General features: G+C 37.3%; 1 protein-coding gene across 4 annotated transcripts in view; it reads left to right on the forward strand.

Annotated features, from left to right (window-relative positions):
• Nucleotides 1-16,321, forward strand: part of prpf39 (PRP39 pre-mRNA processing factor 39 homolog (yeast)) — a 33,217-nt gene extending 16,896 nt beyond the window's left edge. For 2 of the 4 annotated variants that reach the window (XM_069916347.1, XM_069916350.1), the window contains exons 8-14: nucleotides 79-243; nucleotides 914-1,040; nucleotides 1,206-1,474; nucleotides 3,521-3,705; nucleotides 4,956-5,030; nucleotides 7,812-7,929; nucleotides 14,827-16,321. In XM_069916347.1, the coding sequence (XP_069772448.1) occupies nucleotides 79-243; nucleotides 914-1,040; nucleotides 1,206-1,474; nucleotides 3,521-3,705; nucleotides 4,956-5,030; nucleotides 7,812-7,929; nucleotides 14,827-14,883 (996 nt within the window). In that variant the 3' untranslated portion in view covers nucleotides 14,884-16,321. Of the gene's footprint in view, nucleotides 1-78; nucleotides 244-913; nucleotides 1,041-1,205; nucleotides 1,475-3,116; nucleotides 3,200-3,309; nucleotides 3,415-3,520; nucleotides 3,706-4,955; nucleotides 5,031-7,811; nucleotides 7,930-14,826 lie in introns of those variants that run through there. The other 2 variants (XM_069916348.1, XM_069916349.1) reach the window with 2 other exon arrangements.
• The last annotated feature ends 2,008 nt before the right edge of the window (nucleotides 16,322-18,329 follow it).

Here is an 18,329-nt window from a genome sequence, read left to right on the forward strand (position 1 = left end):
TGAATGATCTTTTGAATTTTTTGAAGTACATGGAATAGCTGAATTCAATTTTTTTTAAAATCAATTTCTTTGCAATAGATTAAACGACCTTACTTTCACGTGAAGCCACTGGAAAAGGCACAGCTAAAAAACTGGAAAGATTATCTTGACTTTGAGATAGAAAATGGAACCCTTGAACGAGTAGTAGTTTTGTTTGAGAGGTGTCTTGTTGCTTGTGCCCTTTATGAAGACTTTTGGATCAAAGTAAGTGTCTGTATTTTTACTTGGCATATATAGAACATAGCTCTAAATCTACAGAACTCAATAATTTGAGGCCAAGGATTATCCATGATCTTACAGATGGGTAGATATAAGTGATCGCTTTCTTTTCCTTGTCTTCATACCCCATTTTTTTCTCTCTGTATTGCAGAGTCAGTTTGTTTACAATTCTCTATTTGCTTACCTGTGTACGTTGTGCACAGGTTTTTTTTGCACTACCAATGAGTGGTAATTCTGCCTCACCTGCAGGAAATAGAATCTCAGGGTTGTATGTGAATAAATCTGAAAAGTAAATTTTATGGAGTAAACCAAAATCTATGATACTGGTGTGTTACTCAGTAAAATAAAATGAAGCTTGATCGCTATTGACTTGTATGACCTGAAGTTTTACAGTCACCAGGCTATTAAATGGAACTGTTGAATGTAGTGAATCATAAAGTCAATAATTTGAGATCCAAGTTGTGATTTGTAAGGCATTCATTAACAAAGCTCAAAAGTGTGATCTTTCCAAAAATGTATCTTGGCATTTGAAATTTGAATGAAATTGATTCATTATTCATAAAAACCTGATAATCCTGCAATAAAATGTAATTTGCAGGTCTTTAATGCAATTATTAACTTGAATCACAAGGATTTTTTTAATTTTTTTTTGCAGTATGCCAAATACATGGAAAACCATAGTAATGAAGGTGTGCGACATGTTTATAGCAGAGCATGTACAGTTCATCTCTCAAAGAAGCCTTTGGTTCACTTGCTTTGGGCAGCTTTTGAGGAACAGCAAGGTAAGCTGCTATGAACCACCAAAATAAATTGTAATCTTTATTGTTAAATTCTGTTTGACATAAATCCTTGTGTTAGTGCTGAATTGATGCAGGTTGGTAAAAGTTGTAATGAGTTTCCAAGCTTAATTTTTAGTACTAAGTATTTTTTGTAATTTCTGTTGACAGGGAACATCAATGAAGCAAGAAGAATCTTGAAAACATTAGAAGAATCTGTATCAGGCTTAGCGATGGTTCGCTTAAGAAGAGTGAGTCTGGAACGTCGCCATGGAAATATTGATGAAGCAGAGTTTTTGCTGCAAGATGCTATTAAAAACAGTAAAACGCCAAATGAGGCATCTTTCTATGCTGTGAAGTTGGCTCGTCTGTTATTCAAAGTAGAGAAGAGTCTTCCCAAGGCCAGAAAGGTTCTAGTGGAAGCCATAGACTTTGATAAGGTATGAATTATCGCAAATCTGAATTTTTAAAACTCAGACATTTTGCAAACAAACAAGTGGTGCAGAATTGAAGTTGAAGAGCACTTACAACATCTAGAAATATTCTGCAATAATAGATTAATAGTATTGATTGTAACTTTAAGATTTGGTTTGCATTCTATCAAAGCCATTAAAAATTCTTACCTAACTGTATATTTCGGCATATAAGTCGACATTCTGATGCCGGGTCTCATTTTCATGGCTTTATCATATATCAGGTAAATAAGCTGACACCCCCTTCCATCCCCCCCCCCCCCCCCACCCCAAAAAAAAATTCTGGAAGAAATGTGCCGGGGACTAGTGTTTGGGCCTCCCGGTAATAACCCAAATTTTGTTACAACATCCCAATCGCCAAGTAACCAATCTGTAAATTAAACAAGTAAAAAAACCTTTGCTTCTGGCCAGGAAGATGCCTAACGGTGCTGGGTCCAAGACTTCAGCATCAGCTGCAGCTGGAGTCAGCGACTCTATTTTCAACTTTGGGTGTAGTCCCTTCCGCATAGAAGAAGTTGCCTCACTGTCCAAGTGTGCTCAGTGCCGATTCCCAAGCAAGAGTGGGGACCTCAGGCTTTACAATTGTAAAATGTCTGGGTGGATTAGGGTAGCTTCTAGGGTCGTCTTATATGCTGAATTTATGGTTTTATTAAGATGAATTTAAGGTCTCATTTTTGTATCTGGCATACGTCAAGCCCTGATTTTTGAGGGTTTCAAGGCTTGACGTACACCAAAATATACGGTATTTCCCAGTCAGGGAGATAGCTAACTTGTTTGCATGCACTTTGACTTTTAAAACAAAGTTATTTTCACACTAAGGCTATTTCATCACTAGAAAAGAAGAGTGCTGAAAAACAAGGTGAAAAGTGCAGTTCACAGTGCCGAATTTACCATACAGCTATGTTATTGCGTATTTAAATTGAATCACTGAAATGACAGTTGGATTTATGGACAAACATATTTTAATTGCACCAGTAAATGGTGAGACAGCACCACTTCTGAGTTATTTCTATAAAGTAAGAAGTGGATTTGAATTATCCTTTTGATTTTTATCCACTTTCCCCTGTTGTCAATATATTCTTCAGACTATTGTACCCTCATCTTCAGTTTAATGAGAAGGGTGATGTATTTTTAAACCCAATACAATTAGTTGGTTCTTACTACAAATTTAAGTTTTAAAGAAATTCAATTGTCCTAAGAATATGAATGCTTTTATTATACAAGGGCAGTTGATTGGACTGTGACATGTCAGCAATGTTTTTCATCAGTATTAAATTTTAATATTCAAACATATTTTGTGTTTTGCGTTATGGGAGATAAAGTATGGAACCTTTCTCAAATTAGTTTAGTCTGTGTTTGGTACATTTCTAATTTCCTTATCTCTTAATATTAACAAAATCAGGAATGCAACTATCTCACTAAGTTTATAAAAAATATTTAGTAAATATTGGTTAAAAATGTGTTTAATTTAGTTAAATGTTTTTCAATCATTGTTATTCAGCAATATTTCTGTGTGAATCAGTTTTTATAAACACATTTGAGGGGATTTGAACAGAAATATACAGTATTTACTTGAGCGTTCACTTTCATCATTCCTGTGTATTTTCAGGTTACCTTCTACAATATTTTGACCCATTGGATCATCTCTAATGACTTTATTCTACTACCATATACCATGCTGTGTACAGCTGGGTATGTTCTCTTACTCCCATCCTGTGACAAAAAAATTGCCACAGTCCACCAGTTCAGGATATGTATTTTCAAAAAAAGTGCTGATTTTTATTTTCCCTCCCATTCTCCAGGCTGTCTAAGACGAATGCAACTTCTCCATGGAAGCCCAAGTGCAAATTGTTGACAAGACTGGGAATCCGACTCGGGATTCTGACTTGGGAGCTGAACAATTAAATGTAGTCATTTAGTTTCTATGAAATAAGTTTTGCCATATTTTAACTAGGTAGTATTTTGGATGTTGCAAGCATTTGGATAATGTGGCTGATTTGTTTTCATTTTTAGGAAAGCACCAAACTGTATTTGAATCTGTTAGAACTTGAATACAATTCAGACCTCAAACTAAATGAGGAAAATATTCTGAATGCATTTGATATTGCCATAAGTAGCTCAATGCCCATTGAAACAAGGATTGCCTTCTCCCAGCGAAAAGTTGAATTTTTGGAAGACTTTGGCTCTGATGTGAAAAGGCAAGTTCTTTACTGAAATTGAAACAAAATAATAAATTTTGAAATTTTTTTTAGTGGAAACTGATGAATGTATTGCTGGTAGTTATAAATCTGTCTTAAAGGATATTTGAAATGGACTCTATTTCCTCCATCTATAAATTGCATATTTTTCAGCATGAGCACAAATTTCTGCATTTGTACCTTTTTAATTTATAGTTTATACTTTCCTCTAATCCATAATCTAAGAGAGTGGAATCACTTTAATGGCATCTGAGCTGCATCTATTCACTTATATTTCTCTTATGGCTCGGCGGGCGATGTTGCTCAGATGGAGGAACGTTATGCTCAATGATTACATGATGTCATGTTTAAATTTAGAGAAGATTAGCTGTTCAATTTCCAATTTTAAATTATATTTTCAAACACTGCGAACCCTTTTGAGTTAGTTTTATAGTCTTTGATTTGTTATGAAAGTAGAACTTATCACTGATAAGAATTCTATCCTTTGGCCAAACAGCTTTTTTCTTGATAGTGTGTTTAAATTGTCCTTTTTTTTTTAATAAAATATCAATACAATATCATTTCATCCAAGATATCCCACATTTTAATCAAAGTATATTGGATCTTCTTGACTTTTAACATAAATCCATGTGTACTCTATTATTGGATGTGAAATTTCAATGTTAATTAAAAAATTGAAAAAGAATTGTTAACAAAAATGATCAAATATTTCCAGTTTCTAAAAGGTAAATCCTTTTTGAAAACAAATTAAATGCCATTAACTGGCTGAAAGTCAATAATTTAGGAAAAGTTTAACTAATCATGTTTTATGCAGAACTGTATTCTGTTTACAATGTTCTAAAGTTACTAAGGATTAGATCAATATCCTGATGAATGAGTAACATTCCATCTTATGTTGAGCAATAATATCAATGACTGATGCTTGTGATGGGGTGCACAATATACAACATGGGAAATGTGTTAGAATCCACAATAACAAGAGCACCTGTGTGGACTCTTATTTTGCTTACAATGCCAAATAAAAATAAGTAGCTCTTGCCATATTAGGTGCCTTCATCTGTGTCACCAGAACATTAAATATGATTGTTATCAGTTATAGGAAAGTTTTGAAGTACACAGTGTTCAGGCAATTGTTATTTAGATGTTGTTATTAATTCATTTTTGTGAAACAGAATTAATGGCAGACTTTGATCTGTTTGAACAAAATTTCTTTGGTCTGAGAACACTCACTAATTGTTTTCCGTCTCCAGGCTCATGGTGACCTATAATGATCATCAACAACTTCTAAAAGACCAGGAGTCTGCTAAAAGAAAAGCAGAAAATGGGCAAGTTTTTCTCATGAATGATCAATGATTCAAGGGGCCAGAATATTTCCAATATACTCATCCTGCATTGCCTGTACAAGTGCCTAACCTTTTATCCGGACACCTGTCATTGTTCGGAATCTTTGGGAGTTTGGAATCATTTTGATTTCGGTCCCTTTAACAAATGCCTTGCACCTAGCCCCTGCTGTCTGTTCACCCCCAAACCCAGCTGTCTTCTGCTCTCAGGGCCGGTACCAGACTATTTTGCTCCCTAGGCTAGGCTGAGTGCAGAGTTGGGGGAGGGGTGCTGGCTGGGCCGTGCATGGGTTGGCGGGGGGGGGGGGGGGGGGGGGGTTGGTGAGGTACACCCAGCGTGTTGGTCAGGTGGAGTTCGGAGGCGATCGGTGGCCCAGGAGCTCAGCCAAAAAGGCAGCCAGTGCCAGCTGCTCAGAGCCGGTGGCCAAGCAGGGCAGAAGGCTATACAGGAGGTGCAGAGCTGCAGGAGGGGCGGGCTGTTGGGGCAGTGCTTTCAGGTGCTTCACCAGCATGTTGGGCTGGTCCTCAAGCACACCCTCACAGCGCAGTGCTATCCGTCACCCCCCACCCCACCCCCAATTATATCTCCGAAGCAGCAGCAGAGGTGCAATGCTCCCGAGCCCAGAGTTTACGGTGTGTTGATGGCTGAATGCGGGAGCAAAGGCAGTCTTCATTGCCCTTAATTCCCCAGTGCCAGAATGGTTCCAGCTGTGTGGGGGATTATGGGTAAGGAAGACGGCCTTTGCTTCCACATTGAGTCAACTACCCCTTGCTTCTCTCCCACCAGTTGCTGGGGGCCAAGAATCACCAGAGGTAAGAGAGGGCACCTGTGGGGTTTGGAGGGGGGGGGGATCCTCCCTCTGAAAATGGAGAATTTATTACAGGAAATTAACGTTACTTATGTGTAATGTCATCTACCAAAAAAGTGCCGGTTTTTGGAGGTCGCCATTTTTCAGAATTCCAGATTAAAGGTCGTAGACACCTGTAATAGATTATTTAAATTCCCTTAGTATCCAGACATCTATTAAATTTCTGTTTTTAAATGAACACTTATGAATAGCCCTTGTCCTGGACTCGGTGAGGGGAAATATCCTTCCTGTGCCAAACCCTTTAAGAACTTTGTATGATGGGGCAGCATGGTTAGTGCAGCGATAGGCATGTGGGCTGAAAGGGCCTGTTACCTTGTATGTAATTTTAAAATTTAATGTGATCGTTGTCTTCTAAACTCTTGAAATATCAATCCACTCTACTGAATTACATGTTCCTTATTGGCTGAGCTGTGCCTCACTATCACCACTAACGCACAAGCTATAATAGTGTTGGGAAAAGTTCAACAACCACATGTTGAACCAAAAGCTAATGTTAAGTTTATTTCCCCTATTCACCAAATGCCCTTTATTTGCCAAAGCATGCACTCCAAAAAAAACCAGGCTGGGGTAAATAAGAAGTGAATTTCAACCGCAGAGTTTGTTTTCCTTGTGATTAGGTTAGGTAATTTGTGCCATTCATAAGCAAGAAAAGTTTGGGGAAATAGGGAGAGCCTATAGTGAAAAACCAAAGAACTTGCACTTCAAAGTCTGTCTGTACACCAATGCGCTTGAGGTCCATTTTCTGGATACATAATAAAATGCATTAACTCACCCTTGACTGGGTTAAATTTTATCTGCCACCACTATGCATCTTTTGAGCTGATTCTTCCACATTCTTCTTCGTTATCTATTAGAACCATCAAACAATTACAACACAGAAACAGGCCACCTTGGCCACTCTAGTCTGTGCCAAACCATCTCTTTTCCTAGTCCCGTTGACTTGTACCCAGCCCATAGCCCTCCATATCTCTCCCATCCATGTCCCTGTCCAAATTCTTCTTAAATGTTAAAATTGAGCCTGCATTTACCACTTCAGCTGGAAGCTCGTTCCATACCCCCACCATTCTCTGGTGAATAAGTTCCTCATCGTGTTCTCCTTAAACTTTTACCTTTCACCCATATCCCATGTCCTCTGGTTTAGAAAAAGCCTATCTACATTTATTCATCTCTTCTTCCCCCCACCCCCACCCCCCAATAATCTTAAATACCTCTATCAAATCTCCCCTCACTCTTCTATGGTCCAGGGAATAAAGTCATGACCTGTTCAACCTTTCCCTATAACTCAGTTCCTGAAGTCGGGGCAATATCCTAGTAAATCTTTTTCTCTACACTCTTTCCATGTTCTTGATATCTTTCCTGTGGTAAGGTGACCAATATGCCAAAAAGCTCTTCATATCCCTATCCACCCGTGATGCCACTTTCAGGGAATTGTGTATCTGTTTTCCCAGATCCCTCTGTTCTACCACACTCTTCCATGCCCTACTATTTACCGTATATGTCCTTTATTATTCCACCAATTTTTGTGTCATCCGTAAACCTGCTGAGTAGATCATCAATATTTACTTCCAAGTAATTTATGACAAATATTAATAGTCCCAGCACATCCTTGAGGTGTGCTGCAGGTTACAGATTTCCAATCAGAGGAACATCCCCAACCACTACCCTCTGCTTTCTATCACCAAGGCAATTTTGGACTCATTTTACAAACATCTTGGATTTCATGTGCCTATAACTGTTGGTACAATCTATTAAATATACTGTATCTCCCTAATCTTAATAGTTTAATTTAGCTCGTGTTCTTGTAATCGTTGAACACATTTATATTTATTTTTTGTTTCCAAATGTTCTTCGTAAATGTCATGTAAATAATTTTTGCTAAATCCTCTAAATATGACAGGTCTGAGGAACCAGAGGAGAAAAAGCAAAGAAATGATGCAATATTAGAATCTACTCAGTTGATGAGTGGGGACTTGCAGGCTAATCAGGCTGTTTATAATTACAGTGCGTGGTATCAGGTGGGTGGACTCTGTTTAAATTACATTGCTGTAAAGCTAAGAAGCATCTCATTTTTGACATGGAAAAGTTATTGAATTTTTTATCCAGTTTAATATTTTATGGGTGCATATCTTGCCCTAATTTTGAAAAAAATAAAGTGAAATATTGTCTTGGATTTGGCCACTTCTGTTAACGTGTGGTAATTGGAGCCATAGCAGTTAGACATCCCTCAGGCAAACACAAAATGATCTGACAAATGTGGATGATAAATGAAGATCAGATATGAGCCAACCTCCCACACTTCATTTTCCGTGTAGCTCAACAGAATCTAAAAAGTTTGGTCTATTATGTAAATTATATGGGTCCATTATAAACTTTGGTTAGGGTAGAGAGATGAGCCTGTTCATAATCAAGCCCAACTGAATCTACTGCAAATGCAGATGGGACCACAACTGCTTCTGAACAAAGATAATCCAGCAGTGAACAATGTGAGTGATAATTGAGATGCATTAATACAGCCTCAAGTTCTTAACTAGATTTGTATTTCTTATATGAAAAGAAAAAAAGCTCAATGTGCTCGAAATCTAAAAGGAAAATAGTAGATGTTGGAAATGCTCAGCAGGTAGCATTGGTGGAAGAGCTATTTGTGTATCAAGTTGAAGAGGGTTATGAGATACGAAGGGTTTTTTTTGGTAGGAATGTATAGGTTGGCACAATATCAAGGGCTGAAGGGCCTGTTCTGTGCCATAGTGTTCTAGGCTTTTGTTGTGACTTCAGATGACCTGGAGGTCTTGAGACTTGAACCTTGCTAATCTAAATCTTTGTAATATCACTACACTTAGTTTCATCAATATGAATATAGAACTATGTCATATTGATACAATAATGCCAAATGGTAAAGATTTAAAAGCTTAAAATACCATCATCAACTGCAAAATTGTATATTTTAATAATTATATACAAATAATAATTATACATAATTGTAATTTATAATCTTCAAGCCAAATGACCTTTGAGTACAATAGTTGGAATGGTAATCAGAAGAGTTAATTGTATTAAGATTAACATTTTTCCGAGAATTCAATATTTGTTCCAGACTTTACCTATTTCCATACCTCAAATTTTTTCAAGATTTAAATAAACAAGTTAGGAAATTTCTTTGGAAAGGGAAAATGGCAAGAAAATCTTTAGAAATATTAACATGGAAATATGAATTGGGAGGATTACAACTTCATTTTATGAATTATTATAAAGCAGCACAATTAAAATTTCTTGTTTTTTAGGGAAAATGAAGCAGTCATAGGTTGAAATTTAAGTAAATAAGATTGGAGAACTATACCTTAAGAATTATAAATGGGAACAGTGGTTGATAACAATAGAGATGCTCCAATATTGAAACATTTGCTTAATATTTGGAATAAAATTAAATTAGAAATTGATGGAAATCTTTTGTCATTAAAAACGCCATTGATTAATCCTTCTAATTTTTTTGAAAAGATAATTTTTTTGAATATTTGGAATAATAATGGAATTTCTAAATTAGGAGATTGTTATGACGATGGTAGGGTGATGTCATATGATCAATGAAAAATTAAGTGTGATATTCCTCACAATACACTTTGATATTTTCAATTAAGAGCTTATTTAAGAGAGAAATTAGGATCTGATATGATTTTAAAAGACCCTACAGATTTAGAACAGTTAATTGTTGGAGTGGTTAAAAAAGTTATTTCAATAGCATATATGATGTTATAAGAAAAAGCACCTAAATTAGGTTTGTTTAAGTCAAAGGAAAGATCTAAGTATATCAAAAGATCAGCAAGTTTATATTACACCTCAGAAGTTGAATAAAGAGAAATTGGATATATAAAATCAATGTTTTAGATTTGGAAAGGATGTTGGAACTTTTGTTCATTCTACATGGTCTTGTTCAAAAGTTAAATTTTTTTTTTACTTCAATTAGTAAGTTCTTACAACGAATTACAGGTGTTTTTCCATTAAATCCTGAATTATTGTTGATGGGAAATTGAGAATATAACTCCTAAGTTATCTTTATCAGATTTTTAATTGAAATTAGTTTTGGTATTGGCAAGGATATGTATTGCTTCTATCTGGAAATCGGATGTTTAATTAACATTAGGAAGATGGCATACAGAGATTCAAAGTTGTATCCCTTCAGAAAAAAATTATATATAATTTGTGGGGTAAATATTCTGTATTTTTACAAGTTGGGAGCCCGTATGCTCGAATAATGGGATTAAAATTATAAATAGTTTCTTTGAGTCCTCCAATTGGTGAAGTTTTCCCTGAAATGAATATGGATATTATTGGGGAAAAAAAATCTTTTGAGATCCTCTGAAGCAATCAAAATATTATATAGCTATATTGTTAGGTATTTTAGATTTGGTTTTAGTTTAATAGGGTTAGTAAGGGTTAGGGAAGGGGGGGTGTGGAGGGATTAGTTTGGTTTTTTTAGGAGTTTTTTTCTTGTATATTAATCAGCAGATTTTTGTAATCTATTATTGTGATTCATGATTTATTAATTGTTATATGTGTTGATTTTAAATTGTGACATTATGTTGTGTTTGTATGTTGAAATGTTTTTGGAAGATTGGGGCAGATTTTAGTTAGGTCACATACAAACACTAAAACAAATCGTATTTGAAATACTGGAGCTCTGCTAATGCTAGACATGTCGGTGCCTAGAGGATTTACAAAAGCTTTGAAGAGTGCCCAAGAGACTTCACTAATGGATTGTTGTTACAAAAAGGCAACAGATGAAAGAACTTGTTACAGCTACAGACTGTCTGGAGTGGAGCTTGCTAAGAGGGTCATGTGGCTTTGCAAGCAGAGAGACTAAAACAGGCTTTTCTCTCAGAGAGAGAGAGACATAGATCAGTTCTGGAGTTTTACAGACAGCAGCAGCAGCTGGGACTGGAACAGTACAAGCTGGCAAGCTTGTGGAAAACCCCATTTGGGGAAGACAGGTTGTGAGTGCTTGGTTCAGCATGGTCAAAGCCCTTGTGGTTCATGCAAGAGGAGAGGACTGGCTGTCTAGTGTTTCACTTGAAATACAAGAAACAAAAAGGAACTCTGGTGACCTGAGAAAGAGGTTATCATCTGGAGAACCCTGAAGGGGCAAGCTTCTTCAGCAAGACACTGAAGTGGCTGATTAAAAAGGAATCAGTTGTGGGTGTCCTGGAACAACAAATCTCTCTCTGAAAACTGACAAGAACCTTCTTGAGTGGTAACCATTTACCTTTCAAGCACCAAAGCCTGGTGAACTTTATAAATATTAAATTCTATGCACAGTCTAAGAATTGCCTGCAACCAGTGAACTTGGAGGAATGAGAAGTGAGATTAGACTGTGAATCAAAGAACCTTTCAGAACTTACACACACATTTCATACACGTGCACTTAGAATTAGAAGGGGGTTGTTAGGTTAGTTATGCCAATAATGATAAGTTAAAGTGTGATCCTGTTTTCATGTTTAAAGATAATTAAAAGCAACTTTTGTTTAACCATTTGTCTTGGTGAATATCTATTGCTGCTGGGTTTTGGGGTCCTCTAGGCTCATAACATTTTTGGGGCCTCGTCGGTTTGGATTGAAAATTGGACTTTTTGTGATTTATTAGTTAATTGGTTTTTCAAGATAATTTAAACCTTGTGTGTGGAAAAGCAGCAGCAATGGATGTCGATACATTTTTGTCACAACCATCACCTGCAGAGCAACTGATGGTTATTTCTAAAGCATTAAGCTGACTGAGGTCAAGCATTGGATGAGCAAAATACAACTACAGCGGATTATAGTGAAATATAAAGCTGAGGGAAAATTTGTTGAGAAAGACTTAGATAATTTTCCGGAGGCTAGATCTTTTGAGTTGCAATTGGAGTTGGAGAAATTGAGGGAGGAAGAGGAAAGAGAGAAACAGGCAATATTCAAAAAAAGAGTTGGAATGGCATCTTACGTCTGTACAGCAGTTAGTGAGGCAGCTCCTGGAATATTGTACTGTGTCTGATCTGATAGTAGGAAATGTATGAGTAAGATAGAGATCGACAAGGCTGTTGCTGGGATTGGAGGCTTTGAGTTTCAAGAGACTGAAAAGATTAGGGATTTTTTCTGTGGTGTGAAGGGGGCTGAGAAATGAACTAAGATTTATATAATCATGATTGTCACAGGCTTTATCCAGGGTTTGGAGGGGGGGGGGTAGCTCTAACATTTAAGGGCAGAGGCAGAAGGTGAGACAGGAAAGATATGGGACTTGAGAGGCAAGTTTTTCCACACAAGCGGATGGTGGGTAAGTAGAGCCAGCAATGGTTAGTACAGTTACAACATTAAAAAGACATTTGCACAAGTATGTGAGATGGAAAGGTTTAGAGCAGTGGTTCCCAACCTTTTGCTTTCCCCTCACATACCACTTTAAGTATTCCCTATGCCATAAGTGTTCTGTGATTAGTAAGTGATTGCTTAAGGTGGGATGTGAGTAGGAAGGGAAGGTTGAGAATCACTGCTCTAGACCCAATTATTACTGAAATATTTTGCTTGAGAAAAATTGTCATTGGCCCATTTCCTTTGGAGTTATGAAACTGTGCACATAACAAATCAACTTGGAATGATTAAAACAGTGATTCCCAACCTTTTTCTTTCCACCCACTTACCACCTTAAGCAATCCCTTATTAATCACAGAACACTTATGGCATAGTGAATACTTAAGGTGGTATGTGAGTGGAAAGTAAAAGGTTGGGAACCACTGGTTTAGAGGGATATGGGCCAAATGCAGGGAAATGGGACTAGATTAGGAAGACACCTCAGTCAGCATGGATGAGTTGGGGGTGAAACCCCTGTTTCCATGCAATATGGCCATGACTTTGATTATTTCTGGATTAATGAAAATGTTTAATCTCATGAAATGCATACATCAGTCTTTATTCTGTTTGATTAATCTTCAATAATATCAAAGAATAACTGAATTCATTGTACCAGGATATTGTTGAAGAGTTCCTCAGAGCAGCACCTTGATCAACTGTATTCATGTGTTTCATCAGTGGTCATCTCCATCGTTTGTTCCAAAACAAGACTTTTTGGTTAATTTCAAAATCTAATGTGCAGAAATTGATATTTATACTGACAAATTGAGTAACTGTCAGCTCTAACAATTCTAAACCCTTGAAGGTGACATTACTTGATAATAACATTGCCAATTTCCCCTGCAACATCCTACAGGAGTCACCATTGATTTGAAACTCGAGCTCAACTGGTCAAAATTCAAATTTATTGTCAGAAAACATGCATGCATCACATACAGCCCTGAGATCCTTTTTTTCTTGCGGGCCAGGCAGAATTTCTACTTGTCTGTAGGGTAAACTGTACTCAAGAAAAAATACTTGTACAAAAGAGAGGATCAAGAAAAATGCAAATAAACTGTGCAGTACAGAAAATTATTTATTACTGAATATATTATGTACATTGAAAGAGTCATTAAATGAGACCCTGATTGAGTTTATTGTTTAGAAGTCTGAAGGTGGAAGGGTAGCAACTGTTCCAGAACCTGGTGGTATGGGTTCCTGTGGTACCTATGTCTCTTTCCTGATGTCAGTTGCAAGAACAGTATGTCCTGGATGAAGTGGTTCCTTGTTTCAGCATTCCATGTAGATTTTCTTGTGAGTTGGGAGAGTTGTGATGTACCAGACTGGCCACTACCTTTTGCAATGCTTTCCAGACAGGTATTGCAGCCCCCATGCCATTGCTGTGAAGCAGCTGGTCAGCACACTTTCCACCACACATCTGTAGAAATTTACCACTATTTCCAGTGTCATACCAAACCTCTGTAAACTACAGAGAAAATAGAGGCACTGATGTGCTGTCTTCACAATAATCTTAGTGTATTGGGTCCAGGAAAGGTCCTCGGAGATGGTGACTCCCAGGAATTTAAATTTGCTCACCCTCTCCACCTCTAATCTGCCATTGATCACTGGATTGTACGCCGCTGATTTTTCTCTTCCTAAAGTCTACAATCAGCTCCTTGGTTTTGATAACATTGAGTGAGAGGTTGTGGTTAGAACGCCCTCAGCCAAGTTTTCAGTCTCCCTCTTTATGCTAACTCGTTGCCCCTTTTTAGTCAGCCCATACTGTGCTATCGTCAACATTGCCATCGTTACAACAGGCAGTCCCCATGTTATGAACATACAATTTACGGACAACTCGTACTTAAGAACTGACTGTTCCCTCAATTTGCGCATTCACATAATTGTGCCCCAATTTGCGCATGTGCCTCATGAATGCCCCTTCCGGTATGCAAGACATCGATGGAACAAACATGTTAACTTTTAATCATGATTTAGTAAGATAAAATATATCCTATAAACATTTGACTAACTGATGCTAAAAACACTATATGAGAACTGTATGTACCTGTTCCAACTTGCCTACAAATTAGACTTAAATCAGACTTAGTAACGGAACTCGTTTGTAACCTGGGGACCTCCTGTATGACAAGTCAAAGCTGGCAATTTCATATTGAATCAAGTCATTTGGCTCTCTTAAGTTCTTACAACATACAAGTTAATATTATGGGAATGGTGTTCATTTGCCTGGATGAGTGCAGATGCCAATTTAACGCGATCCAGATAAGGTGAGCAAATTGACCAGTACTCCATCCACTCCTTAAGTTGATTGTCCTTTCTCTGATTTGCATCATATTTGAAAGGTTCCTTGTTAGAAAATTAGAGTTACCCATCTAAAGTTGAGGTTGCAAAATTGATAAGTAAAAGGAACTTCATTGCAACTAAATATTGCATTTAATTAAAGTACCTAATTTTGAAAATTAAAGCACAAAATGACATGACCATCAAAGTGTTTATTAATTACAAACTTGTGTTGCTAGATATTTGACTATTTGTTTTCTTCCCCAACAGTACAATTACCAAACACCGTGGAACTATGGGCAGTATTACCCACCACCTCCTACATAATCTGCTGGTTTTTACCATGGGAATGAAGATGTTTTCTTTCTAAAAGTAATGTGGAAAATGCTGCATTTTACTGGATGAGGAATTATTTTTCTCAATAAAACTGCGGAAAAGTGTTAAATGCAAAATACTTGCAGTCAGGCATGGTTTGTATCCATATAAATGAATTACCATATCTTTTTGAATGTTTTTTTTAATTCTTTAATTTGTTAATAGGAAAATTTTAAAATGTTACAAAACATCACTGATGGTCTAGTTTCTTAACTGCCAATTTTGTGCAAACATAAATTTTTGAAAAGTTATTGAGAAAATGTGATCTAATTTCAAAGTACAGCTAGTGTACTTGTAATTCTAAGAGGTTAACTTCAAAGAAGTACTTTTCTTTTTGGATTAAATTAAAACATTAAACATCTAGGAGTCTTGATTTCATACCTGAGGGTCACTGCAAACTTCATTGTGAACATACGTCTGATCTATTTATTAGCCATGTTAAATGTAGTAATGTTATGGTATATTGAGGATATTTTCCAGCCATTCTTGACTAGTTTGTTCCAAATAATATTTAGAAACTGCTTTTTGTAAAAGGAGTTTGGTGCAGATTTGGTGATTGATTATTAAAGGGATTTCTAATAGCTATAATCAGCTTGCAACATCACACAAAAAGAGACATACAAGTAAATGTTCCCTGATTTTGGATCATCTTTTTTAACAGTTGCTCAATGTAAAACTTTATTACATATGTAAGACTGCTGAGAGGATATCAGTTCAAGGATGGGTACAGTAAATTTAAGATGAACTGGGATTTTTCATTGGACATTGGGTGCAGAGTAAATGATGTCCACAAAGAATGTTCAGGAATAGATTGGGGTGGGCTGTGGATATAGGAAAGTTATTTTGGAGTGGAGCAAGTCGCTCTTCTCGAAGAACAAAATTATTTACTATATCAGTATTGTATTGGATTTAGTAGATTGTCAAGTGTGTTTTATTGTGATATCCTCAAGACACAGCCAATGTAATCCTACAGATGTTGAGAGAAAATGCGATGCCAAAAGCTGAGCAATTCTGAGTAAAAAGTAAGTCAGCTGGAAGTAGATTACACCAGGCACTGAGAAAAGTCATAAAATTGTAAATTGTAGTTCTCGTTCTGTTTTGATTCTTGTAAAATTAGGTGATACACACTTATTTGCAATAACTTTTTTCCAATGAAAAAAGACTCCTTAAAATATTTCTTCCTTAATACCTCTCGGCAGTAGCCAACATCCAGAATTATTTTAGTTATTGATGAAACCATCTATGCATTACAGCTAGAAAAATGTGAATTTTGTCTTTTTTGGATCTAATCTTGTAGGGGAAAACATCTGTTTTATGACTTCTTTTGCAACTGTCCACTATGTTAAGACTTTTGGGTGATGCAAAATAAATTTTTTTCTTAAAAACAAAATTATAATGCTTCCAATTCTTCTTTCCTTAATAATTTGGTCAATCCTTTGCTCAACTCTGTAATTGAATGTATTGAGTGTCTGCACCATAGAGTCATTAGTACACACAATACAGGTCTTTGGTGGAGCTATTCAAGTACTTCCACAAATCTGTACTTCCCTTCAGCTCTACTTTTCTTGTATTCCAGTATTGCGTCAGGTTCACAGCACCTTTTTTAAATCCTGGTCACCAACTGTTGTGCAATTTCAAATAGTTTATCTTTATTTACTCTTGATAAATAGTTCTTGATTTTATCTACCATATTCCTTGGGTATCTACATTTGGAATAGATTTTATAACTTGTCTGTCGTTTTCAGAGATTATGTACAGACCTCTCCCAGATATGCATTGATTTTGTTCAACGTGTATCTGCATATTTGTCATTAATATCCTGAATATGCAATATTTCAGAATTTTCCTCAACAATTCTTCAAATTTGTATCCTATGTAGCGAACTAACAAAAGAACAGCAATGGTAAATTCAAAATAATTTTTATTAAACGGTAGTGAGCTGAACCGTGCTAAACAATGAACAGGCTCACGGAGGTCTGAGTCGGCAAGAACAGGAATTCTTGGAGCACTGAGCTTGCTGTCAATTGTCAGAGATGACATCATTTCCAAGCTGATCGTCGTGAGGGCCTTCGGGAGCGCGGGTGCTTTAAAAAACACACATCAGAGTTGAGTAAGGCAATTGGTATTAACTTACAATGACTGGTGAGTTTAGTTCTTCACTAAATGACTACAGTGGTGACCCCCAATGGACCCAATCAGTGATTTGGACCCAAGATGACCAAAGAAAACATTCAGAATGCAGTAGCACTCCAACTGCCTACCTTTTGGACCTCACAACCTGTAGTCTGGTTTCAGCAGGAAGAAGCCCAGTTCCACGTTCGTAAGATCACAATGGACTCCAAGTACTATTACGTGGTTGGTTCATTGGACCAGGAAATGGCAGGAAGGATTGTTGATTTCCTGAATCAACCCCTGAGAATAACTTATGATGCCATTAAGGCACTACTGATTCTCACATTTGGATTGTCCTGCCGTGAACAAGCAAGAAGGCAGTTATGAATGGATGGACTGTGTGGTCGAACTCCATCTGCCCTTATGAATGAAATGTTGGTGCTTTTTGAGCAGCCGTTCCTGGAGTAGATGCCTGAGGATATCCACCTGCTCCTGGTGAATGACTTTTGACAACCCCCGTGTACTGGCTGCCCGCATTTATATCCTCTGGCACACAAAACCACATAGCAGAGCCACCATGGATTTAGTTGCTTCATGGATTTAGTTCATTGGTATGGTAAATTTTTACCATCTGTTCTTGCCATTGGTGGCCTAAATAATATGACCCCTTTTCTGACTTTATAAGCAACTCAAAGACCTGAATTGGGACAAGGAAACAACAGCTGCTTTTGGAAAAGCCAAGGAAGCACTGGCCAATGCAACCATGTTGGTGCACCCTCGACCCAATGTGCCCACTGCTCTCATGGTTGATGCATCCAGCACGGCTGTCGGAGGTGTGCTGGAACAACTGATCGAGGGCAATTGGAAGCCAGAGTGTTCGATGGGTCAAGGCTCCAGGACCTAGGGTAGTGACAACTGTGGTCGACAGTTCAAATAAGGACCACTGGTGTTACTATGTCAGATTTGGGGTTCTCTGGCCCACCGTTGGTGCCCACCTGGTTCAATGGGCTGGTCGTCACTAGTGGCTGGGCCGGCTGGCTATCAAGACAACCACCTCTACCTATGGGACTGGCATTTGGGTCAGCGTTTCCTGGTAGACATAGGAGCAAAGGTCAGTGTTTTGCCTCATAAGGGCCAGGACACCTGTAATTGAAAGCCTGGACCATCCCTTGCAGCTGCTACAAAACCAATATTAGAATATATGGGGTACAGACATTTGCACTTGAATTTGACCTTCGCTGATTTGTATGGACATTCACGTTGGCTGATATATCACATCTTTTGCT

Source organism: Narcine bancroftii, chromosome 2 (genome assembly GCF_036971445.1).
Source record: "Narcine bancroftii isolate sNarBan1 chromosome 2, sNarBan1.hap1, whole genome shotgun sequence".
Classification (NCBI taxonomy): domain Eukaryota; kingdom Metazoa; phylum Chordata; class Chondrichthyes; order Torpediniformes; family Narcinidae; genus Narcine; species Narcine bancroftii.